Raw genomic sequence first — 24,261 nt, 5'->3', positions numbered from 1 at the left:
CAGCCACATGCTGTGCGGTACCATCACTGCACTAAGCTTATGTGAGCGTGTGGTTTGGCTTCAAGAGCTCCTTGATTCTCGGTTCGTTTTTGTTCGAGGAGATGGCATTCGTGAACCTGTTAGGTGTACAGCACTGCACTTTATAAGAGACCACCTTATGCAACACATGATTCCAGCTTTGCTAGAACGCAAGTGTGTCTACACCACTATTTTCACTCAAGATGTAGTGACATCACATATCACTTGCCGCGTGAAAGACTTCTTCGAGAAACCTTCGATAACGACCTTAGGCAGTTTCAAGATATGTAGCGTTCCAGATCCCTCGACCTAAATCCGTGTGAATTCTGGTTGAGTCCGAGATTGGAAGGTCGTCCTACGAAATCTCCGCCAGGCACTTAACTGGGAATTTGCAGAGCACTCACACAGATGTAGATGTAGATCTAGATTAAGGATGCACGTACACGTGTGCTGGGAAGATCCCGTTCGGTGGTAAGGTCAGACTATCCCACAGTGCGGCGTTAATAAAGGCGCGCTAGGCAACTAGTTCCGCAGTATGGCTGCGTCTCTCTGCACCGTCGTTTGCGCCGTGGCCACCTCTCTGGCCGCGGCGCTGGCGTCAGTTCTCGCGTGGCTGTGGTTCTGCAGGCTGCGCACCTCGGCCCCTGGTCCGCCGACCGTGCCACTGCTGGGCAACACGAGGCTCCCCTTCAGGCTCCCCGCACTCGTGCACAGCCTCAGAGAGACTCACCAGCGCTACGGAGACATCTTCAGGTGAGTCTACAGCTACTCACTTGTTGAACATTCATAGGGCAAAACTTTCTTTTCAAATGAGAGCGTTGAAATGTAATTTGTTACAGTACTTCTCACACCTAGATAGATAAAGAATATTTATAAGTGCAAAAACCTTGTGGCAACAATTATTAAATATCCACCACAATCCATTTTTCGGAACACCTATTTTCGTAGTCTGTGGTGTCACCGCCAGACACCACACTTGCTAGGTGGTAGCTTTTAAATCGGCCGCGGTCCGGTAGTATACGTCGGACCCGCGTGTCGCCACTATCAGTCGTTGCAGACCGAGCGCCGCCACACGGCAGATCTAGAGAGACGTCCTAGCACTCGCCCCAGTTGTACAGCCGACTTTGCTAGCGATGGTTCACTGACAAATTACGCTCTCATTTGCCGAGACGATAGTTGGCATAGCCTTCAGCTACGTCATTTGCTACGACCTAGCAAGGCGCCATTACCAGTTACTATTGATGCTGTAAAACATGTACCGTCAGACCGATGTTCACCAATTATGGATTAAAGTTAAGTATTCCAACAGCTACGTAATTTATTTGCTAGACTCAAACCCTTTAACTGTTCCAGACCTCACGCCAGCCTGCGTGAGCTTAAACGCGTGCCTTTCGGCTTCACCTCCTAGTGGCTTGGCTGTCTTGCCAAGTCACAACATAGTCAATACTTGAACCACATTCTGAAAATGGGGTCTTTTCTAAAATAGAGGTAAAGAAAAGAAACCAAAGTTTACTGGTCGTTTTCTTTTGTTTGCATGAATAAAAATACACATAAAATATACACGCGTAAATCAGATTTGTTCCATTGCTTAGTTCTGGTGGTGGAAGGGTCCAAGACATTGTCTGTACAAAGCTACGGTCCAAGCATTGCATTCTAACTTTCTACGTTAAGGTTTCTTTCATTAGCTTCAAAATGTGCACCTTCTTGCTGTACCTGCTGTAGGCATACGCTCAGTCCATTCCATCCCTTGGAATCCTGTAGGGCATTTTTGAAAATTTGATCTGCTGGGCTGGGTGTTGGTTCCATTTTCAGTTTTGAGGAGAAATTTTAAATTTGCTGATTGGTCAAAATATTTCTAAATTTTAGATGTGACAGAGGTTTAGTGTAACTGGCGGGAAAGCTAGTCTCCTTATAAAGTATACAGGAATTTTACGTTGCTGCATCAGTGAACCAATAAAATATTTTCATCCACGCCTAGAGGGGAGTGCAAATTCACAGGAACTCTTGGATCAAATAGTAGTAAAATGTTTTAGTGTTATGTTGACATGGATCCACTCCCTGTTCAGGAAACTTAGCTGATGTGGAGTAACGACAGGCATATTAGAAATTTCAGGATCTGACTGTGAACTAGAAATATACTCTAATATTTCTTCACTATTTAAGTGAACTTTGAAAAATCCCAGTTCTGTCTGGTGGTCACTATTGCCTCTGGAACTTCCTATTAGAATATGCTCTACATCTGTGTCTCCTACATACTCAGAATTGGTGCCGATGTCATCAAACGTATCTCCCATGAGCAGCTGTTCTGTCTCAGATTGGTTCAAGCCTGATTTGCACTAGACACAGTGAACAGAAAGTCAGATTATTGTTAATATATCTATATTGCACTATAGTTGTATAAAAGATCGATTTAATTCTGTGAAAGTACAAACTTAAACAGCAAAATTCTATTAATCTGTGCACTCTAAACTTCTTCCTCGACTTCCCAAGCTCTATGCTGTTCACTGGTCGCAAAAAGTTGACCTTTTTGTGCAGACGTGGAAGTCAGCATCTATGAAGACTGCCTGCAACAATTGAGCACAATTTTATCTTTTAGAAACTGTGTGATAAAAGTGTCAAGGAAATACTGAGGCACCATAGTAACATAGCTTCTAGAGCAATATTTGTTTAGATGCACAACTGAAAACTCAAATATAATGTGAAGTCGACGAAAACTGAGATTATGTACATCTTCTTACACACACGAGACAAGAAAAAAAAAACATTCATTTCACAGCGATATGCAATAAATACATTGATACTGGAGATATATTACTGTCATCATATGTATATTACACTATAAAATCATAATAAATCGACTTAATTCTGTAAACGTAAACCAGCAAAAGTACGACGCAGTTCGTGCTTTGAAAACTGAAACTGCTTTGTCGTTAGTTTATCGATCACAAAGTACAACGAGTAATACCATCTGTTGACGAAACGGTGTAAGTTAATTGTGGTTTTTCCCATTCAGTATCTGCATGCAATAAAGTCGTTTACAGACATCATATTACAGAGATGGTTGGTTGGTTGTTTTGCGGAAGGAGACCAGACAGCGAGGTCATCGGTCTCATCGGATTAGGGAAGGACGGGGGAGGAAGTCGGCCGTGCCCTTGGAAAGGAACCATCCCGGCATTTGCCTGGAGCGATTTAGGGAAATCATGGAAAACCTAAATCAGGATGGCCGGACGCGGGATTGAACCGTCGTCCTCCCGAATTATTACAGAGATTTTCAACCTTATGTTGTGAGGTTAAAGTATCGAATCGACTATGAACCTATAAAGGGTTAAGGAACTAAAAACCCAGCACTGGAGTCGTGGAAAATTTTCTGATAACTAACGAGGAAAAAATAGCATTTTAGGGCAAATTTAGAAGAAAAACCTTATACTGTGGTATAATATTTTACCGTAGAATTTGTGGTTCACTGAATAGGCGTGATCAGAAAATGGAAAGAATTTTCGCTTATAAACTCCTCTTTCTTTTCTGGCGATTAGTTGGTAACTTATGTTGGTCAATAATAATTTCTTACACGGAAAGATATCTACATAAATTAAAACTGGCTAAATGCAAGTAGAACTCGCGTAACGAGGATTCTGTGCAAACGTAATCATATTCAGGGCGTTTCACAATTCATGTGACACACTTCTAGTGGTCACAGTAGACCAAGTTTTATATTGGAGCGCATGTCTGGAAACGTCCTCCAACGACGCTACAGAGCGTCAAAGTTACAAGCGCTGGCGCCTATAATTGTACAAGGGTTGGAACTTTAATAGTGGCAACTATTTATTTACAGCTCGTACAAAATAGATACGTGTTTCGAAGTTATATTGACCTTCAAAGTAGCCACCAGCATTGTGTGTAACCCGTTGCCAGCGATGTGGAAGTTCGATCGGTGCGGTCTATTGCCCTACGAATTTGTAGCAGTTCTGAAGCGAATGCCGTGAAGTGTTTCTTTCAGTTTAGAAATCGAGTTGAAGTCACGAGGGTTTAAATCAGGGGAGTGCAGTAGATGGCATAGCACTTAGCAGCCCCATCAGTCAGACAAATCAGTAACAGCTTGCACTGTACGTGCTTGAGCACTCTAATGCAAAATGATGGTCAGGTCCTGCAGAAATTGTCATCACTTCTGTCTCTAAGCTGGTCGTAGGTTGTGTTCCAAAAATGAACAGCATAGAGACAGAAGTGATGACAATTTCTGCAGGACCTGACCATCATTTTGCATTGCATTGCAGAAATTGTCATCACTTCTGTCTCTATGCTGTTCATTTTTGGAACACAACCTACGACCAGCTTAGAGACAGAAGTGATGACAATTTCTGCAGGAGAATGCTCAAGCACGTACAGTGCAAGCTGTTATTGATTTTTTTGACTGATAGGGCTGCTAAGTGCTTTGCCACCTACTGCACTCACATTACTTAAGCCCTCGTGAGTTCAACTCGATTTCTAAACTGAAGGAAACGCTCCACGGCATTCGGTTTAGAACTGCTACAAATTCGTCGGGTAATAGACCGCGCCGATCGAACTGTCAATACAACTCGCACTGCTAAGAGTATTCTGCGACTTCCACATCGCTGGTAACGGGTTATACACAATGTTGGTGACTACTTTGGAGGTCAGTAAAACTTTGAAACACGTATCTATTTTTTACGAGCTGTAAATAAATAGTTGCCACTATTAAAGTGCCAACCCTCGTATGTAAATGCAAGATGATTCTGTAAAGATGTTACCAACTTTCGAGGATGAAGGAAAAGGATAAATATATCAATATGAGGTAATGGTTTCTTTTCCGGAAACGAAAGAGTCGAAAGTTATGAGCAGAAACCGCGCTGATACCTCTGAGAGTACTGGTACTTTCGTTGCTAAGATTGTACGGTAGGGAACTTTCAGAGGTGATAGTATGGACCTAACAAAGGAAAAACTATCCAATAAACGTGTGCTGCAAAATGCATACCTGAGGAGCTATGAGCCCTTGTCCAATAGAGGAGACGTGTTTCACGGTAGCGAAGATGAAAAAGTGCTCATTGTAAGATTTTTGACTGTTTCCGCTTTATACTGGCAAGATATTGATCCTGAGAATTCCAGGACCATATCAAAATATGTGGTACCCCGGACATACAAAAAGAAGCGAGCAGGGGACTTCAATTTGTACAGATAGGAATAGAAGATTTGATAAAATGGCTTTTATTTAGTTACTAAAACATGACTAGAACTTACATTTTGTGTTTCCATGCAGCAGTGTTCGCCTATTATCATTCTGACGCATGGTGCATGGAATGTATGTTCGAATGGCTACAGGTTTTGACGAGTAGGTTTACGAGTTTCAAGAAATATGACGTAAATGACCGAATCTTTCGTTTGGATTGTATTCGAAGCTTAAAATTCTACACCGTGAAGGTATCATAGACATTAGTATGTGACATAAATTTGTACTTGATACGTGTACCGATTCACAAGAAAAAGGGGTCCTAACAGACAGACATACAGACAAATGAATAAAAATGATAAAAAGTAGTTTTTTGTTTGATATAATTACAAATTAACTATTTTAGGATTTTGTCCTTTACTTTTACTGTGATACCTTGCTTCAATGTGAACTTCACCATAGGTTCTTATGAGTGGGTCTACAAGTTCAAAATAAAAGATATAAATGGCTGAATCTTCTGTCTGAATTGCAGTAAAAGCTTAAAATTTGTACGTCATCAGGGGACCATAGACTTTAGTTCAAATTCAAATGGTTCAAAAGGCTCTGAGCACTGTGGGACTTAACTTCTGAGGTCGTCAGTGCCCTAGAACTTAGAACTACTTCAACCTAACTAACCTAAGGACATCACACACATCCATCCCCAAGGCAGGATTCGAACCTGCGACCGTAGCTGGTCGCGCGGTTCCAAACTGTAGTGCCTAGAACCGCTCGGCCAATCCGGCCGGCAGACTTTAGTATTTGACACATATAGAATTTGATATGCCAACCTCTTCAAGAGAGAAAGGAGTTTTTACTGACGGACAGACACACAGACATACAGATGAAAAATGACAAAAAATAGTTTTTCGTTTTATACAATTAAAAATTTACATCTTTCGGATTTTTTTTTCTTACTTGTACCACGAAACCTTTCTTCGTGTCAAATTTCATGATTATACATCAACGGGAAGTACCCTAGAGTTTTTCATGAGCGAGTTTTCGAATATCAAAATATGAGACATACACTGCTGTATCTTTTGTTTAAATGATTTAGAAGCTTAAAATCTTTACACTGTCAAGGGGCCATAGACCTTAAGATGTGACGTAGTAGCCCTCATGCCGGCAGGGCAGTTGAATTCGGCGACCTGCTCTGGAGACGGGAAATGCATCAACTTGCGTCAGTTTAGTTGGAGCATTGTCATCGTGACTGCGCACTGAAGGGAGGCACGGGGGGAGTCGTTTTACAGCGATGGGGGATCTAGTGGCTTGACCGAGTGTTCCAGGATCCAAGCGGGTTTTATGCAGTGAACTGATGCTGTTTGAGGTTTGCCACTGAGCATGATGTGTATAGTACTGGTGGTGTATGCCAGCACTTTATGTGGCCCTGATTAGGAGGACTGAAGAGCTGCACTCACAGAATCGTCCTGTAACATGGCTAAGTGGCTTATTTCCAAGTCCTTATCGAGGAACATAAGTTGAGTGGTGTGCGACATAGGTTGCAGTGTCTGAAGGAGATGTGGGCGCAGACAAACTCGATCAAGGCAGGTAGTGTGTCTTGACAGGGAGGTGGGATGTCTCCCTTACTTCTTGGATGTGGTCCAGCTGTGTCCAGGGATACTACATCTAAAAGTTTTTGTGAGTATTGGGTGTAGCCCAGTATATTTTGGCACATTGGACTCTTTTGATTTTTGACATATTGTACAATTCCTTTATAGTTGTAGAACTCCCTTCTCAGAACTGGGAAATAACAAAGTGTTGCAGTCTTTTCAGTACATTTGCCTGCTCCATAATGTCCCCATACTTCATGTGTGTGCCTTATGAATTTGTCGATATAATCTTCATAAACACACACACACACACACACACACAAACACACACACACACACCATTGATCAGATTTTTCATATTTCCTATGAAACGAAACGCCCTGGTACTCTTGATACCATTTACTTATCTTTCCACTCTCATTTTGCTCAAGGTTTTGCATGACTTTACTCCATCTGCGATCATGCTGTTGTATAATTTTTATTTGCTTACGAAACTTATAGAAATCAGAATGTTGTGTTGTACCTTGCATTAATAACCTCTTGATTTCTGCACCTTGCTCTGTTAGTTCAGTAAATTCCTCTAAACCTTGTGGTAACCTAGAAATGCATCTGCAATAACATGTTGACTTCCTTTATTATAAATGATGTAGAAATTGAATTATTGTAAATATAGACACCACCTAGTTAATCTACGGTGCAATAGCTCACATGTTAAAAGAAAATGACTGTGACTGATGGTCACAGTGAACTTTGGTATTCTTACCCCCCAAAAAAGTATTCAAACATTTGAAATGCCTATACTACAGCTAAACTTTCCAATTCTGGCACAGAATAAGATCTTTCTGCTTCTGATAATATTCGACTGGCAAAAGTGATGACCTTGGGTACTTCTTTACCTTCTTCTTCTCGCATCTGGAACAAGCCTGTCCCCAGCCCTTGAGCATCTGTGCATAGACAGAAATCCGTGGACATGTCAGGGTGCCTAAGAATGTTTGCATTGACTAATGCCTGCTTAATGTTATTAAAGTTCTCCTGATATCATCCAATAACCAAGACCTATTTTTTTCTAGCAAATTGAGTAATGCATCACTGTTCATCAGTTGCTGTGGTACGAATTTACGAAAAAAGGATGCTAGTCCTAAATAAGCTATTAGTTGTTTTTTATTCCCTGGAGCTGGGCAATTCCGTATGACATTAAGTTTTTTCGGATCAGGTAATATACCTTGTTCTGACACAACACTTCATAAAAATTTGACTTGTTCCTTACGAAAACTAGACTTTTTTTAATTGGCCGTTTCTACATATTCTGCAAATAAGCTTCTCAATTATAAGAAAATTGCACTTCACTGTAAAATTTTCAATTTGTAACGGAATAAGTGCCTGATGTGCCTGATGTCTTACCAATTTAGTCTTACTGCCTGTAGCAGTTTGCACCTTGCAGTTTTGGACAGAAAATGTTGGAAATTTGCCTCTCTTCCCTAATTCACAGAAAAATGAATTTGACATTAGGTTGGTAGTTAAACCTGTATCTAAAATTAACTGTGTGATATGAAACTTCCGGGCAGATTAAAACTGGCGGAGGCAATATCGTTTCTTCCAGGAGTGCTGGTTCTGCAAGGTTCGCAGAAGAGCTTCTGTGAAGATTGGAAGGTAGGTGTGTAGGTACTGGCAGAACTGAAGCTGTGAGGACGGACCGTGAGTCTTGTTTGGGTAACTCTGTCGGTAGAGCACTTGCTCGCGAAAGGCAAAGGTCCCGAGTTCGAATCTCGGCCCGGCACACAGTTTTAATCTGTCAGCAAGTTTCATATCAGCGCATACTCCACTGCAGAGTGAAAATCTCATTCTTATGAAACATGTTTGTAGTTTTGCTTTGCCCCACTCCATGAGAGGTCAATAGCCTGGGGCTTAACTACGACCGGTTGGGGTTTTCCGATGGCGTAATGTGACCTAACTCATTAGTTGGAGTAATTTCAGTTAGTTTCACAGTGTGAGAACTTAGCCAATTTGTGTCGTTGGACATTCCTTCGCGAGTGATTGTGTTGTTATTAATAAAAGCTGAAAAGCTGTTATTTTGCTGCCCAAAAGGTTGGCTGCGGTGCAGCGTAAGGCGTCGGCCACTGCTGCGGCTGACTTTCTGTTTACGTTCGGCATATGGCCTTGTGATGGTGGATTGTAACTCGCTCGTGCATTGAAATTACTCCTGTTGTTATGAAAATTTCTTTTAAATCGTTTGTTTTTTCCATTCCCGTTACCGTACTCGTTACCTCTGGGAATGTAACTTTGCTTTTGTGTGTACCATCCCTGCTGTGTGTTTAGGTCATGTTTCACTGACTGGTTTACATAAATATGTTGTTGTTGTGCCTGATTTTCTGTTTTTCTATTCGGTACACGTCTTTCCTCATAGATTAAGTCGATAGAATCAAGCACTGACAGATAATATTCAGTGTCTTGCTCTGGCGTTGTGACTGATTTTTCTCTAATTTGCGAAGGTTACTGACTTTTCCAAATTTTTAATACGTCTACCTGTGATATTGGGTTCGTCGAGTAGCGTATCTTGTTCAGGTATTTTTCAAAGTATCCGCGCAGACAAGCTTATTTGCCACTGAATGGTTCACGGTTGAAAACTTCGCGTCCGAGTTTCTTGTATTGCCCCAGACCAGTATTTTTTGAAGAAAGCTCGTTCAAATTGCATGTAAGTGCTGCAACGTTCGGCCACTTCAGTTGCCCATTAAAGAACATCACCATACGTACATCCCACGACAAATTTGATTTTCTCGTGCTTCCGTCCAATTGCGTGGAAATACATGACCAAAATCACCGATAAATACTATTTGGTTCATTCTTTTACCTTCGGCAGTGAATGTAGGAAATTGTCAATGTGTCAGCAAACCCTCGTCTGAAAAAATATTTGATGCACACGTGGCATTTTCCTTCGTATTTATGTTGTTTTTGTAGTTACCTGTAATTCCGGATGGTAACTGCTCAGGTATTGGAGTAAATGAATATCGTGTGATTAGGGCCTTCCGCCGGGTAAACCGTTCGCCAGGTGCAAGTCTTTAGATTTGACGCCACTTCGGCGACTTGCGCGTCGAAGGTATTGGAGTTGTGGGTATGTTTACGTTTTGCACACTACAACTGTCACTGGTACCTGCTGTAAGACTCGTGACAATTTGAGGATAAATACCGACAGGTTGTGGTTTGTTCACTGTAGCCTGTGTATTATTTACGTGCACATTTTCAGATCTGGTACTATTTTCTTCTAGAAGATTGCGAATCCTACCTTTCACGACATGTAGGTTAATGTTTACCTTGTTCACTATTTCATTTTCTTTTTTCTGAATAGCTTTTTCTCGTCCATTTGTGCATAACTTACAATCGGTTACTAACTTCTCTGCAATGGTATTGCTATTATCTAACGTACCCTATATGTGCGGCGGCGAGGTTCGTTTCTTGGGTTTTACCAGCAACTACCTGTGAACTCGTCGCAGCAGGTCGCCGGTAGGAAAGACGAGCAGAAACCTAACGTACTGAGACTGCACCGGGCTGCATACAACGTAACTATTCTAAAAATCGGGGAAAGGTCTTAACTTTGAATAAAAGGTGGAAATACTAGTAAAACTTCGGTATAATCTGAAGTTTAGAATTATAACTTCACTGCCAAGCCCCGGCTAATCCTAACGCAGTCATGCACAAACCCTTTCACTCACGTTAGCAAGTTTATCGTAACGTATTTCCCGAAATATGAACAGCTACTAAACACGGATTGTTCTTAAATGAACATGCTCGCCACAGTATTTTTTATCGGGATCTAATGCACTCCAGTTTTTGGTCAACGATCTGCTCAATATGCCACGCGCAATTACTGTCTTTTCTCATACACTAAATCACTTAAAAAGTCCGTACTTTCTAAAAAAGAAAAAAGAAAAACACCGGAATAAACATGCCTTTACTTTAAAGCACTTTTGAGACATGTAGCACAACTAAAACCGGCAAACTATAACATCCTTCGGAGCTCATACTACACACGACCGTATCTTTGAAAGGCTGGGCTCCGACTCGTTTAGACTGCTGTAAGCATTCTATATCTCCAAGAGAAAAGACGCGCGAAGAATACTCCCTTCGGATTGATAAGTTTTCTTTAAGGCCAATAGAAAAATACTTTCGAATTGTACTTTTTCCCGAAATAAATAATTAACGTTCTGATATGACGAACAGAACAATTCACAAAAACATTCTTTTCACCTGTTTCTTGAATGTTTCTGTCCTCTACTGGACCCTGATGGATGAAAATTAGAACTGCGTACTCGAGTGAACCTGTTTCAGACCCTCTGTCACTGTGAACGCATTAGTCATTCTCCCGATACACAGGCTCCTGACTGCAGCGATATAAAGCCACACCTCACCTGCTTCAGCTTGACTAATGATCTCACTTTGGTTTTCATTAATCTTCCCTCTCTCGTTCTTAGTAGATGCTGAGTCAACTTCTAACGTTGCTATCCTTAAAGTAAGCTCTTTTACAGCTAGGGGTACTCCTTCAAAGTCTTTCTTTAGTTTGTTAACGACAGTGGTTACCTTCTTTACTGTCCAACACAACTGGTTCTGCATGGCTTCAATGTCTGTGTTCGCGTCAGTGATTTTCTTTATTTGTTGCTCTACTAGATGATGAGGTCGTTAAAAGAATCTGCCTTCTGCTTTAACTCCGTAATGTTGTTGTTAACTTCAGAAAGTACTTCATGTTTAACTGTTTTTCGTATTATTCAATTTGTCGTCGATTAAAGTACCAAACATTTTTGGCTAAGTCATTGAACTTCTGTGAGACCATGTCTTGCAAATCCTTGAATACTTGTTTTTGTTCTTGTTTCATTGTATTTAGATCTTGTGTAATAGTGTTTTGTTACTGTTTTACTGTGTTCATATCGTGTGTGACGGTGTTCAGATTCTGTGTCAAATTATCAGTTTTGGTATCCATATCTTGTTTCTTATCACTGAAATTAGTATTCGTGTTATCTATAATTTCGTGTTTATGTGAGATAATAACTGCCATAGCGTGTATCAGTTGTACTACTGTGGCTGCTGTCAGCTGTACTTTCCAACTTAATGTTTGTTTAGTGAACAAGTGGTGTTTGTAACGTGTTGTCAAGGTTCAAATTTCTATTGCTGTCCAATGTTTCACTCATGAGCGGTATATCGGTCTGGGAGATGAGTGACATTGTCTCATCAATTGTAAACATTCTGTTGTCAAAGTTATCTGCTGTGGAGCGTGGCTATCATTTGTCACACCTGTGACACTCATCTCTGACCTACTTAAACTTTCTGCTGTAGGCATAAATGGCACCTGAACTTCAGTTGTTCGATCGCACAGTTCTATGACACTTTGTCTGATTAAGTTTCCGCTGTTGCTATCAACAACGGACATATATTTTTCTGCCACGTTGTATGAATACGTTAAAATAAAAATTTCACAGAAATGGAAAAATTTCGTATGTTATTTATTACACTTGATAATTATAATTTACGCGATGCCAAAGCTTGTTTTACGTCTACTATGACACGGAAACTATTGTGTTGCAGTTCTTTATGTTTTACTGATAACGCATATCAGACTGAAAAATTGCTGTAAATTTTCTACAATAAAATTCAAGGAAGGAATAATCAGGAAAAGGTTTCTATCTACATAAAAAAAGGCGCTACAAACGTAACCATGCAAGCAACTTTCGTAGCAACCCTACCTTTGCTGTGCCGAACAAAACAGTTTACTTTGGAAATTTTTACGTGATTTGGGACCAACTCCTATTTCTTTCCAAAAATTTCTCCTCAATTTTTGCCTATTTGCTTTACCTGCTCCCCGCTGTGATTCATGCAAACAGAAAACACAGACAATTAGTTTTTATGACTAATAACAATGTCCTAGAAATTTCTTGCTATAACAATAGTTAACAAACCCTACTTATAACCGGTGTCCTGAAGTCGTGGCACTTTAGGTCGCCAGTTGTATTATAAAAATAAAAAAGTGGGTGGTTATAGATATAATTAAAATGGATAAATTAAGCGATAGTACAATTGCATTATTATTCTTCATTCACTTTACTTTGCGTCGCTTCTTTTTTTCTTTGTGTGTCCAACACTATGTATATTTTAATTAAATTTGTCGTCTTCTGAAAGCTTCTCTTTTTTGTTAATCTTGCTAAAATATGACCCTGGACTTCCTCTCGTACATTTCATTTGTAGATGCAGGCAGCCGACTCCATGGACGCCAGTCCCTCTCAAGATGATATAAAACATGAAGGAAATTCCTCACAGCTTCGCTCCACTTCAATTCAATAAAAATACTTAATACTGTTATTAAGTCTTCTCTAATTCAGAATCACATATAATATAAAACACTCGCAGCACGTCATACTCCGAGCAATACATCTTAACCATCCTTCTACATACGAGAGAATGAAACAAAATCATGTACAAAAAAGTCTGTGCCCTACTGCGCATTCATAATTAAAGTCTTTGCCAAAGCTTATGGTCGGTCTTTGATCCTGTCATCATCACTGTTTCATTTTCTAATATATTTTCATTTTACCATATCCGGGGGGGGGGGGCGGGGGGGGGGGGGTGTTTCACCATGTACCTACACAATAGACGTCACACCAGACTTCCACGTATTGGGATTTCATCATTAAGGGAGCAATCAAAATACGTATAAGGAACGATCTAATCAATAGGGACATGGAATTTGAACTCAGCAAGGCATGGGAATCAGCAATGGCGGTACTAAAGCATTGTCGGCCGCAGACAAACGAATCCGAGTCAACACATTTAAACCGAGCGCCAACCATCCGCCCGCATACGAGCCGTGCCGCTGTGTTCGGCCGTGGTTTCCCAGCCTCTCGAACGAGAAGCCCTTAGCCCGTTTGTCCGGCAGGGGGCGCTGGATGTCACCGTGCTCTTTGATTCATCTACGATGATGTTCTAGCCTCAAACACCGGCGCCTGTGCTTTTCTAGCAAGTCATTGCAGCAACGCCTCAGTAAGCACGTGAAGATGACGAGTAGCTGTCTCGTCGAAATATTGTGCAGCTTCCACATTATCCGACGCGACGCCCGTGAACCGATGAAGAAACGTCCTAGGAAATCATCCAAACAGCAGTCAACTTCTATCTACTCCTACCACCTCAGTAGACATACTGCAGAATTCTGTTACAAAAGCCATACAGCAGCTCCAGACGTTGTTTGATTTTATACGTGTAACATCCATCAACCAACCAAAGCTTTTCTGAGAATTTCCGTCTTTCCGATGATCTACATACATGAATTTCAGATGGGATGAGCAGGAAAGTAATCCAGCTAGATAGTTGAAAAGTATAATAATCATCGTTTCGTAGCTATTTGAGACTCTACAAGTGCAGTATGCATATTATATAGTGGGAATTCTAAGTCTGGAAACAATTCAGTGTTCACACCGGTGCATGAGAGAACGTTTGTGAAGACTCGTGTAGTGATGCAGTTGATGGAAACTCAGAGTCTGGAAACAGTTTTTCATGTTGACTTGATTCCCACTCCCACTTTTAGGGAGTTGCAACAGGGAGATGACCTGGGCACAAAACTGATTCCTGCTGCTGCTGCCTCGATTTTCAATTGGTATACGCTCCTGCTACCTACCATGTGTGGTCCACTACTTCTCTTTATACCATCCAACACTCATACATGTTCCATAACCAAACTGAGGTTTGTACAATCCGTAGATAAAAAACATGTGCGGGTGTCGATGTTTGAGGTTAAAGGGCCGACATTTCTCTGTTGGAAACATACAACACAATTACGCTATTTCATGTGCAGGATTCCCATGCTGGAACTCTACGCCTCCCCCCCCCCCTCTCCCCTCTCACTCCACAGACTCCGAATGCGCTGCCTGTCGTGGGACAGCCGAACCTAACATAGGAGAATCTAACTTACAGGTTAGCAATGGGGCAGATTGATACTAAACCTCATTCAGGAATCGTTATGCAGGTGGATCCACCCCAACCCATACCCCAAACTTGGTTTTACTGGATCCGTTGCGAAAAATATTACCTGGTGTTCGATCCAGAGTGAACATTTCCCGAAAGTACAACATGCTGGATCCATCCTAAACAGTATTCTCAGAGTTATTGCAGACAGATCCACCTTTCTGACACTGCGTAGGATCGCACTTAGGGTGGATCTATTCTGAACATTATCCAGGAATTATTAGATCGATGGATCCACCACACCACTAAACATGTCTCTGTGCGGGTGGATCCGCCCCTGTAGTGACGCATGCTAGACACATATCTAACAATATTCCTGGACGTAGTGCACTGTGGATCCAGCGTTATCGATATCCTGGTCATAATACAAGTGGATTCCACTCCCTGTAAGCACATCAGAGGCTGCCCCGCAGAGCTGCCATCACAGAAAGCGCATTTGGTGTCGTTGAAGTGAGGGGGAAACGAGGAAGCATGCTGCTGTGTCATTGGCTCACGATGAAATTATGGAAAAACTTGCAGAATTTCTAAGACTTACCGTGCTATTAACTGCGGTGCTTATTACAGTACATTGTCCCATGTCGACGATGCCTTTTCCATCCCATTCATCCACTGGTAAGCTGTTGATTACCACATAATGACTGACTGACACGCCTTGTTTGAGATGGAGAGACTCTTCGTGGGAGCGACACCGACTGAGGACGACTAACACTGAATTAGTTATGATGAACATGACGGCAATTTGAGGAATAAATGCTCTTCATATCTTTGAAATGGGACACTGGATATCTGCTACCTGTCACTGAGGAACATGGGATTAAATGTAGAGGTTGTTACCTTTAGACAGCTGTTTGGAGATGTTATTCAATGCTGCAAACACGTCCTGTTTCCATATTCTGTGATATCTGTCACCTTTTTATTCCTACTGTTCTGCATGTGTTATGGGCAGCACCTTACAGGGACGGTCAATACCAGAGTAGTACCATCTACATGTCTATAATATGAGAACTGAGTGCTCTTCGAGACGGAACACTGGAATGTATGTTACCTGTCGTTTGATAGGACCTTCTTTCCTGCGCTGGTGACAAAACTTTACACGCACATAAGTCTGCGAAAGTAAGTTATGGAGCAAATATGGTTGATTTCAGCACGGTACGGTATTTATTTTCCGATATATCTGAAGAGACATGGTAAAATGTTACAGGGCGACGTTAGGAGGCTCTACTAGAAGGAGTGATTTGGCAGGTTAAAGTTTGGATGCAGGTAGTTCGTAGTTCGTGTACCTACTCTGAATGTTAAAAAAACAACGAAGACGATTGCTCCCGAACGTAATAAATGACAGTACAGATGCTGATCAGTACCGCTATCTCATACATCTGAAATGAAAGTAATGCGTCGTGCATGACAATTTCAACACGAGAAATGGTCTCAAACTATACCGATTTTGCTCATAAAACTAACAGAAATCGAGTGCATCTATTCTTATGGAGACATTACTGTTTTGCTATAGTCACAATTGTGTATTTAAAAATATGTATTACCACAAGTCACGCGTTATTTAATGGTTCAAATGGCTCTGAGCACTATGGGACTTAACAGCTGTGGTCATCAGTCCCCTAGAACTTAGAACTACTTAAACCTAACTAACCTAAGGACATCACACACATCCATGCCCGAGGCAAGATTCGAACCTGCGACCGTAGCAGTCGCGCGGTTCCGGACTGCGCGCCTAGAACCGCGAGACCACCGCGGCCGGCTAAAAGTGATAGTACTTTCACGAGATGTGAGGAGATTGCGTGGCGGGTACGCGATCTTTTAAAGAAAAATTTTGTAGTGATCTCGAGAAATTATTTTTTGACATCACATAACATGAAAATTACCAATCAGGTGGCCCACGTTAGGAGTCAGAAATGTAGTGAACTGAGAATCTTTCTCTGCTGTCGTACATAAAATGACAAGCAGATGACTAATGAGATTGGCCCATGATAGGAGCCAACAATTAATTGACATAAATAATTAAATGAAATCAAACACAAAGACTACAAAATTTAGGGAGCTCATGTGTGAATGTAAGAGGTTGCTTGTATTATCGAACCATGCAAGAAATGTGTTTATATTCGTGCTGTTTACACAAACGAAAACAAAACTACAAATCTCGGGGCCGATTTGACTGGGCGTGGACACGGCTCAGTTATCAAGAGGAACGAGTGGGGGAAGAATCGTCTCCCCATTTTTCGTTATCGTTCGTCGTACACTGCTATCGGCAGCAGGCGCTGCGTCGGTACGGCGCGTCGCCTCGGAGCTCTGCTGCGCGAGGAGTCGGCTGCCTTCATCAGCAATCGGGGCTTTGCTGCGGGGCCCGGGCACGACCTCCGCCTTGTTTGCCCGTTGTCGGTTGCGGGACCGAAGCTGCTCTATCATGGTGTCGGAAGGCAGGTGTCATGGAGAGGCCTCATGTTCTCTCGCTCTGGCGCCATCTCCACGATTCCCCATTATCTCTTCCCATCCGTCTCTCAGCTCAACTCCTCTTCGAAATTTTCTTCCTTTTGGCGTTGTCACTGACGGACAAAACTTTCAGTGCAGCCGAATGACAGATCGCCGTTTCATAGCCACGCCTCTCTGTGCAGAGTGCAATTTTCCTATTTTGCGTGGACTGGTATGTGCCTCGTGAATCGACACCTTTCTTACCATTTCACATTCTTACGCTGTTTTCCTGCATTCCAAGGCTGTCGTGAGAACAGCTACACAACGCTTCTTTGTAACAGCTCTCTGTGCGTGAGACCTGGACAGACTCGTTTTTGGGCTTGGTCTCAGAGTATTCCGGCGTCCGTGATTTTGCAAATAATGTCGAGAAAAACATCTTATTAAAAACAGTAACTTCTTTCACGGCGTATGAAAGATGGATGAGAAGAGATAATGGGGAGTTGTGGAGACGGCGCTGGAGCGAGAGGACATGAGGTCTCTTCCATCCACTGCTGACATCCGCCTTCCGACACTACTACGAGGGCAGTTCAATAAGTAATGCAACACATTTTTTTTCTGAAACAGGGGTTGTTTTATTCAGCATTGAAATACACCAGGTTATTCCCCAATCTTTTAGCTACACAACACTATTTTTCAACGTAATCTCCATTCAATGCTACGGCCTTACGCCACCTTGAAATGAGGGCCTGTATGCCTGCACGGTACCATTCCACTGGTCGATGTCGGAGCCAACGTCGTACTGCATCAATAACTTCTTCATCATCCGCGTAGTGCGTCCCACGGATTGCGTCCTTCATGGGGCCAAACATATGGAAATCCGACGGTGCGAGATCGGGGCTGTAGGGTGCATGAGGAAGAACAGTCCACTGAAGTTTTGTGAGCTCCTCTCGGGTGCGAAGACTTGTGTGAGGTCTTGCGTTGTCATGAAGAAGGAGAAGTTCGTTCTGATTTTTGTGCCTACGAACACGCTGAAGTTGTTTCTTCAATTTCTGAAGAGTAGCACAATACACTTCAGAGTTGATCGTTTGACCATGGGAAAGGACATCGAACAGAATAACCGCTTCAGCGTCCCAGAAGACTGTAACCATGACTTTACCGGCTAAGGGTATGGCTTTAAACTTTTTCTTGGTAGGGGAGTGGGTGTGGCGCCACTCCATTGATTGCCGTTTTGTTTCAGGTTCGAAGTGATGAACCCATGTTTCATCGCCTGTAACAATCTTTGACAAGAAATTGTCACCCTCAGCCACATGACGAGCAAGCAATTCCGCACAGATGGTTCTCCTTTGCTCTTTATGGTGTTCGGTTAGACAACGAGGGACCCAGCGGGAACAAACCTTTGAATATCCCAACTGGTGAACAATTGTGACAGCACTACCAACAGAGATGTCAAGTTGAGCACTGAGTTGTTTGATGGTGATCCGTCGATCATCTCGAACGAGTGTGTTCGCACGCTCCGCCATTGCAGGAGTCACAGCTGTGCACGGCCGGCCGGCACGCGGGAGATCAGACAGTCTTGCTTGACCTTGCGGCGATGATGACACACGCTTTGCCCAACGACTCACCGTGCTTTTGTCCACTGCCAGATCACCGTAGACATTCTGCAAGCGCCTATGAATATCTGAGATGCCCTGGTTTTCCGCCAAAAGAAACTCGATCACTGCCCGTTGTTTGCAACGCACATCCGTTACAGACGCCGTTTTAACAGCTCCGTACAGCGCTGCCACCTGTCGGAAGTCAATGTACCTATCCGAGACGAAGCGGGAATGTTTGAAAATATTCCACAAGAAATTTCCGGTTTTTTCAACCAAAATTGGCCGAGAAAAAAAATGTGTTGCATTACTTATTGAACTGCCCTCGTATATCACAACTTCGGTCCCCCAGCCGACAACGCGCAAACGAGGCGGAGATCGTGCCTGGGCCCCACCGCAAAGCCGCGATTGCTGAAGACGGCAATCGACTCGCTCCGCATAGCTCCGAGGAAAAGCGCCGTACCGACGCAGCGCCTGCCCCCGACAACACCACACGACGAATGATAACGAATAATGGTGAGACGATTCGTGCCCCCCTCCTTCCCCTTAATAAGTGAGTCGTGTCCACGCCCAGTGAAATCGGCCCTGAGATTTTCTTTTGGTTTGTGTAAACAGCACGAATATAAATACTTTTCTTTCACGGTTTTTATCATATAAGCAATATTTTGCATTCATACACGAATCCCTTAATTTTGTAGCCTTTGTGTTTGATTTCATTTAATTATTGATATCAATTAATTGTTGGCTCTTAACATGGGCCAATCTCATTAGTCATCTGCTCATCATTTCATGTCCTATAGCAGAGAATTTTCAGGTCGCTTCTTTTCTGGCGCCCTACGTGGGGCGACCTGTTTGGTAATTTTCATGTTATGTGATGTCACAAAATAATTTCTAGAGATTACTACAATATATTCGACGTCACCACTAAGACGGTATTAGATTAGAGTAGATTAGATTATGAAATGAGACACTTGAAGTAGTAAAGGAGTTTTGCTATTTGGGGAGCAATATAACTGATGATGGTCGAAGTAGAGAATATATAAAATGTAGACTGGCAATGGCAAGGAAAGCGTTTCTGAAGAAGAGAAATTTGTTAACATCCAGTATTGATTTAAGTGTCAGGAAGTCGTTTCTGAAAGTATTTGTATGGAGTGTAGCCATGTATGGAAATGAAGCGTGGACGATAAATAGTTTAGACAAGAAAAGAATAGAAGCTTTCGAAATGTGGTGCTACACAAGAATGCTGAAGATTAGATGGGTAGATCACATAACTAATGAGGAGGTATTGAATAGAATTGGGGAGAAGAGGAGTTTGTGGCACAACTTGACAAAAAGAAGGGATCGGTTGCTAGGACATGTTCTGAGGCATCAAGGGATCACCAATTTAGTATTGGAGGGCAGCGTGGAGGGTAAAAATCGTAGAGGGAGACCAAGAGATGAATACACTAAGCAGATTCAGAAGGATGTAGGCTGCAGTAGGTACTGGGAGATGAAGAGGCTTGCACAGGATAGAGTAGCATGGAGAGCTGCATCAAACCAGTGTCTAGACTGAAGACCACAACAACAACAACAACAACAACAACATCCTTCAGCAATCCATAAAACCTGGGACGTCTGGCGGCATGAGGCATTAATTTCTTCACCGCTTTGTCTGTTAATTCAGAGCCATTTAATAGCTTTCCTGTCTTCCTGACGATGGCCTGTGTTTGATCGTGACTAATCTTCCGGTACACAATGTCCTCCAATAAATGTAACACCTTCAGGTTATAGTCTTCAGTGTTCAGAACCACAGTTGCATTTGCTTTGTCGTCTGACAAGACAACCAAGTCCTCGTTCTGACGCAGTAGGCATAAGCCACGTCGTTCCTACTGGCTAATATTAGGTTTTCGTAGCTTAGTTTGCACTAGTATATGGCTGGTCGTTAGTCTGACTTCATCAGCTTCGTCGTGCAAGAGATGCTGAATGCACTGCTCCTTTCCACTAACGATATCTGAAATTTGTAAGCATCGGGGGATTGGTAAAAAATTAAGGCCTTTACTGAGCGCTGTCAAAGAGCCGTCCTCTGCTTCTTGGTTGGAGAGATTAACAACCGTTCTATGGGCCTTGTTATCACCCACATCAGTTCTTCCATGAGTTAAATGGTCAAGCTTGTTACATTGCTTACACGTTGTCTTGCACAAACTTGCACACTGTTGTGGTGACGTGGCTACGTTCACCCCCTCCCAATTGAATGGCGACAAGGTTGATGACAAAAACTGACGACAGCCACATAGAATCCTGGCATTAAGATCAAGCTCATACCTTACCTGCCGTATCCGCTGTCTCACTATGGCATGACTTGTCCTCTTCAAAATTCTGTCCACTGCAGCAGTTGAGATGTAGTACTTAACTACAGCAAACCAAGGATTTACCTCCTTGTCCCGGCAGCATTGTTGTTGTTGTTGTTGTTGTTGTTGTTGTTGCTTTTGTTGTTGTTTTGCTCTTCAGTCCAGGTACTGGTTTAGTGCAACTCTCCATGCTACTTTACACTGTGCAAGCTTCTTCATCTCCGAGTAACTACTGCAACCTACATCCTTCTTAATCTGCTTACTGTACTCATCTCTTGGTCTGCCTGTACGATTTTTACCCTCCAAGCTTCCCTTGATGCCTCAGGTCGTACCCTGCCAACCCATCCCTTCTTCTAGTCAAGCTGTGCTGCAAATTCCTCTTCCCTCCAGTTCTATTCGGTACCTCCTCATTAGTTACGTAATCTACCCATCTAATCTTCATCATTCCTCTGCAGCACCACATTTCGATAGCTTCTATTCTCTTACTGTCTAAACTATTTATCTTCCCTGTTTCACTGCCATAGATGGCTACACTCCATACATATACTTTCACAAAAGACTTCCTCACACTTAATTCTATATTCGACGTTAAGAAATTTCTCTTCTCCTCGCCACAGCCAGTCTACATTTTATATCCTCTCTACTTCGACCATCATCAGTTATTTTGCTTCCCAAATAGCAAAACTCATCTACTAAAGTTTATCATTTGCTAATCTAATTTCCTCAGTATCACCTGATTTAATTCTACTACATTCCATTATCCTTATTCTGCTTTTGTTGATGTTCATCTTATATCCTCCTTTCAAGACACTGTCCATTCCGTTCAACTGCTCTTCTAGGTCCTTTTCTGTCTCTGACAGAATGACAGTGTCGCCGGGAAACCTCAAAATTTTCATCTCTTCTCCATGGATTTTAGTTCCTGCTCCGAATTTTTCTTTTTTTTCCTTTACTGCTTGCTCGATATACAGTATGAATAACATCTGGGGTAGGCTACAACTCTGTCTCACTTCCTTCCCAACCACTGCTTTCGTTTCATACCGCTCGACTTTTATAACTGCCATCTGATTCCTGTACAAACTGTAAATAGATTTTCGCTTCCTGTATTTTACCCCTGCCACTTTCAGAATTTGAAATAGAGTATTTCAGTCACAATTGTCAAAAGATTTCTCTAAGTCTACAAATGCTATAAACGAAGGTTTGCCTTTCCTTAATCTGTCTTGTAAGATAAGTCGTAGGATCAGTATTGCCTCACGTGTTCCAACATTTCTACGGAATCCAAACTGATCTTCCTCGAGGTTGGCTTCTACCAGTTTCTCCATTCGTCTGTAAAGAATTCGTGTTAGTATTTTGCAACTGTGAAATATTAAACTGATAGTTCGGTAATTTTTGACGTCTGACAACACCAACTTTCCTTGGAATTGGAATTATTATAGTCTTCTTGAAGTCTGAGGGTATTTCGCCTGTCTCATACATCTTGCTCACCAGATGGAAGAGTTTTGTCGTGGATGGTTTTCCCAAGGAAATGGAAATGGAATGTTGTCTACTCCTCACCATAGAGGAAAAATAGGTGTCCTCGGAGGGTTTTGCGGCGCATGTATGAATAAAATCTTCTCTGTTTTTAAGTTCTCGAGCTGTTAATGGCCATTTCCGCCATCGTCGTCAGGAGTAAAACCACTAACCTCCGGGGTGGACACGATTTTTCGCTTAAATAGCCACGATTCGGCCTCTGGTACCAATCAGAGGGGCGAAAACGATGCATGCATGCATCCAAGGTGAGTGAACACCTCATAGGAGCTTCGGCACGCCGCAGGACCGAGTGACGTCATGTGGCGCGAGGGGCAAGCGGCACGTTTGTAACTGTTACCTCCCTAGAAGTGTCAAGCATTCGTCGTTGCTTCTCTTCAACATCCACGAAAGACTCCGAGGCCGCCGGTATAGATGGAGTTCTATTTTGATAATTCTATCGTCTGAAAAGGATGTAGTGCCCTCATGCATGACAATTTATAACTTGAACATGAGTAGTGCTCTCAAACCATAACGGACTGTAAGACTCTTAACTATTCTCTGTATTCTGGAGAGTTCTCCGGAATTTCATTGTTGTTCCAGGCGGCTGAAAATACGTTCACTGAACGGTGTTCCAACTGTCTGGAGGTGGAAATCTTTGTGTACCATCGGCGAAAAATTCTAAGAACAGGTCAGAAAACCCCTTCTATTTCTGCGATGGTTATGGGAGGGGAGGAGGAGAGGGAGTAGGAGGAGGGAGGTGGGTAGGGGTGGTTCTGGCGTTCTTAGTCTGCAAGCACATGCCGGGAAGGATATATAGTTGTGGAGGCGAGGGAATTATTTTCTATAGCTATATGACGTTGTTATAATGCGTTTTCGTGAATATCTGATGTATATTGCATTATGGTTCGTTGTTTTTGATTGGAACTGGGCGGGTGGTGGTTCTTCGCGTTAATTTCATTGTGCATTTCATTTAGCATGACCTGTATACGTGTGTGTGTGTGTGTGTGTTTGAAGCAACAAGGCTGTTTGGGTTTGAATGGTGTTCAATTGTTGGATTGTACGACTTTTTTAATTGATGACTCTTTCAGTTAGTCTTCTTCTAGTAGATCTGTAAGCGTTTCTTTTTTCAGTGGCATACAGACAAGCCAGGGCAAACCTCTGGTCCTTCAGCTGCTAAAAATATCAGTGCTAACTCTTTGTTGTAGTAGATCTGTTAGGGTTTCTTTCTCAGTGGCATGCTGACAAGCCTGGCTAAATCTGTGGAGCCTCTGCTGCTGCAACTATGACTGCTGACTTTTATTTGGCTGCACTTTCTTCCAAGTATGGGTGGCAGTAGGATGGTGTCCAGTCAATTTCTGTAGATTCCTTTCATGCCAAGTGCTCTCAACGATGTATGGCTGTGTGAAATTATGAATATATCTCAAAAAATGGTTCAAATGGCTCTGAGCACTATGGGATTCAACTGCTGAGGTCATAAGTCCCCTAGAACTTAGAACTACTTAAACCTAACTAACCTAAGGACAACACACACATCCATGCCTGAGGCAGGATTCGAACCTGCGACCGTAGCGGTCTTGCGGTTCCAGACTGTAGCGCCAGAACCGCTCGGCCGGCTGGTGGCAGGAGGAACAAGA

General features: G+C 42.5%; 1 protein-coding gene across 1 annotated transcript in view; it reads left to right on the top strand.

Annotated features, from left to right (window-relative positions):
- The first annotated feature begins 553 nt into the window (after positions 1 to 553).
- LOC126252656 (cytochrome P450 4C1-like) overlaps positions 554 to 24,261 on the top strand; it is a 121,218-nt gene continuing 97,510 nt past the window's right edge. The window contains exon 1 of the mRNA XM_049953559.1: positions 554 to 771. Coding sequence (XP_049809516.1) covers positions 554 to 771 — 218 coding nt within the window. The remainder of the gene's footprint in view (positions 772 to 24,261) is intronic.

This window comes from Schistocerca nitens, chromosome 4, assembly GCF_023898315.1.
Source record: "Schistocerca nitens isolate TAMUIC-IGC-003100 chromosome 4, iqSchNite1.1, whole genome shotgun sequence".
In the NCBI taxonomy this organism is placed as follows: Eukaryota; Metazoa; Arthropoda; class Insecta; order Orthoptera; family Acrididae; genus Schistocerca; species Schistocerca nitens.
This window is presented reverse-complemented; position numbering and strand designations above follow the sequence as displayed.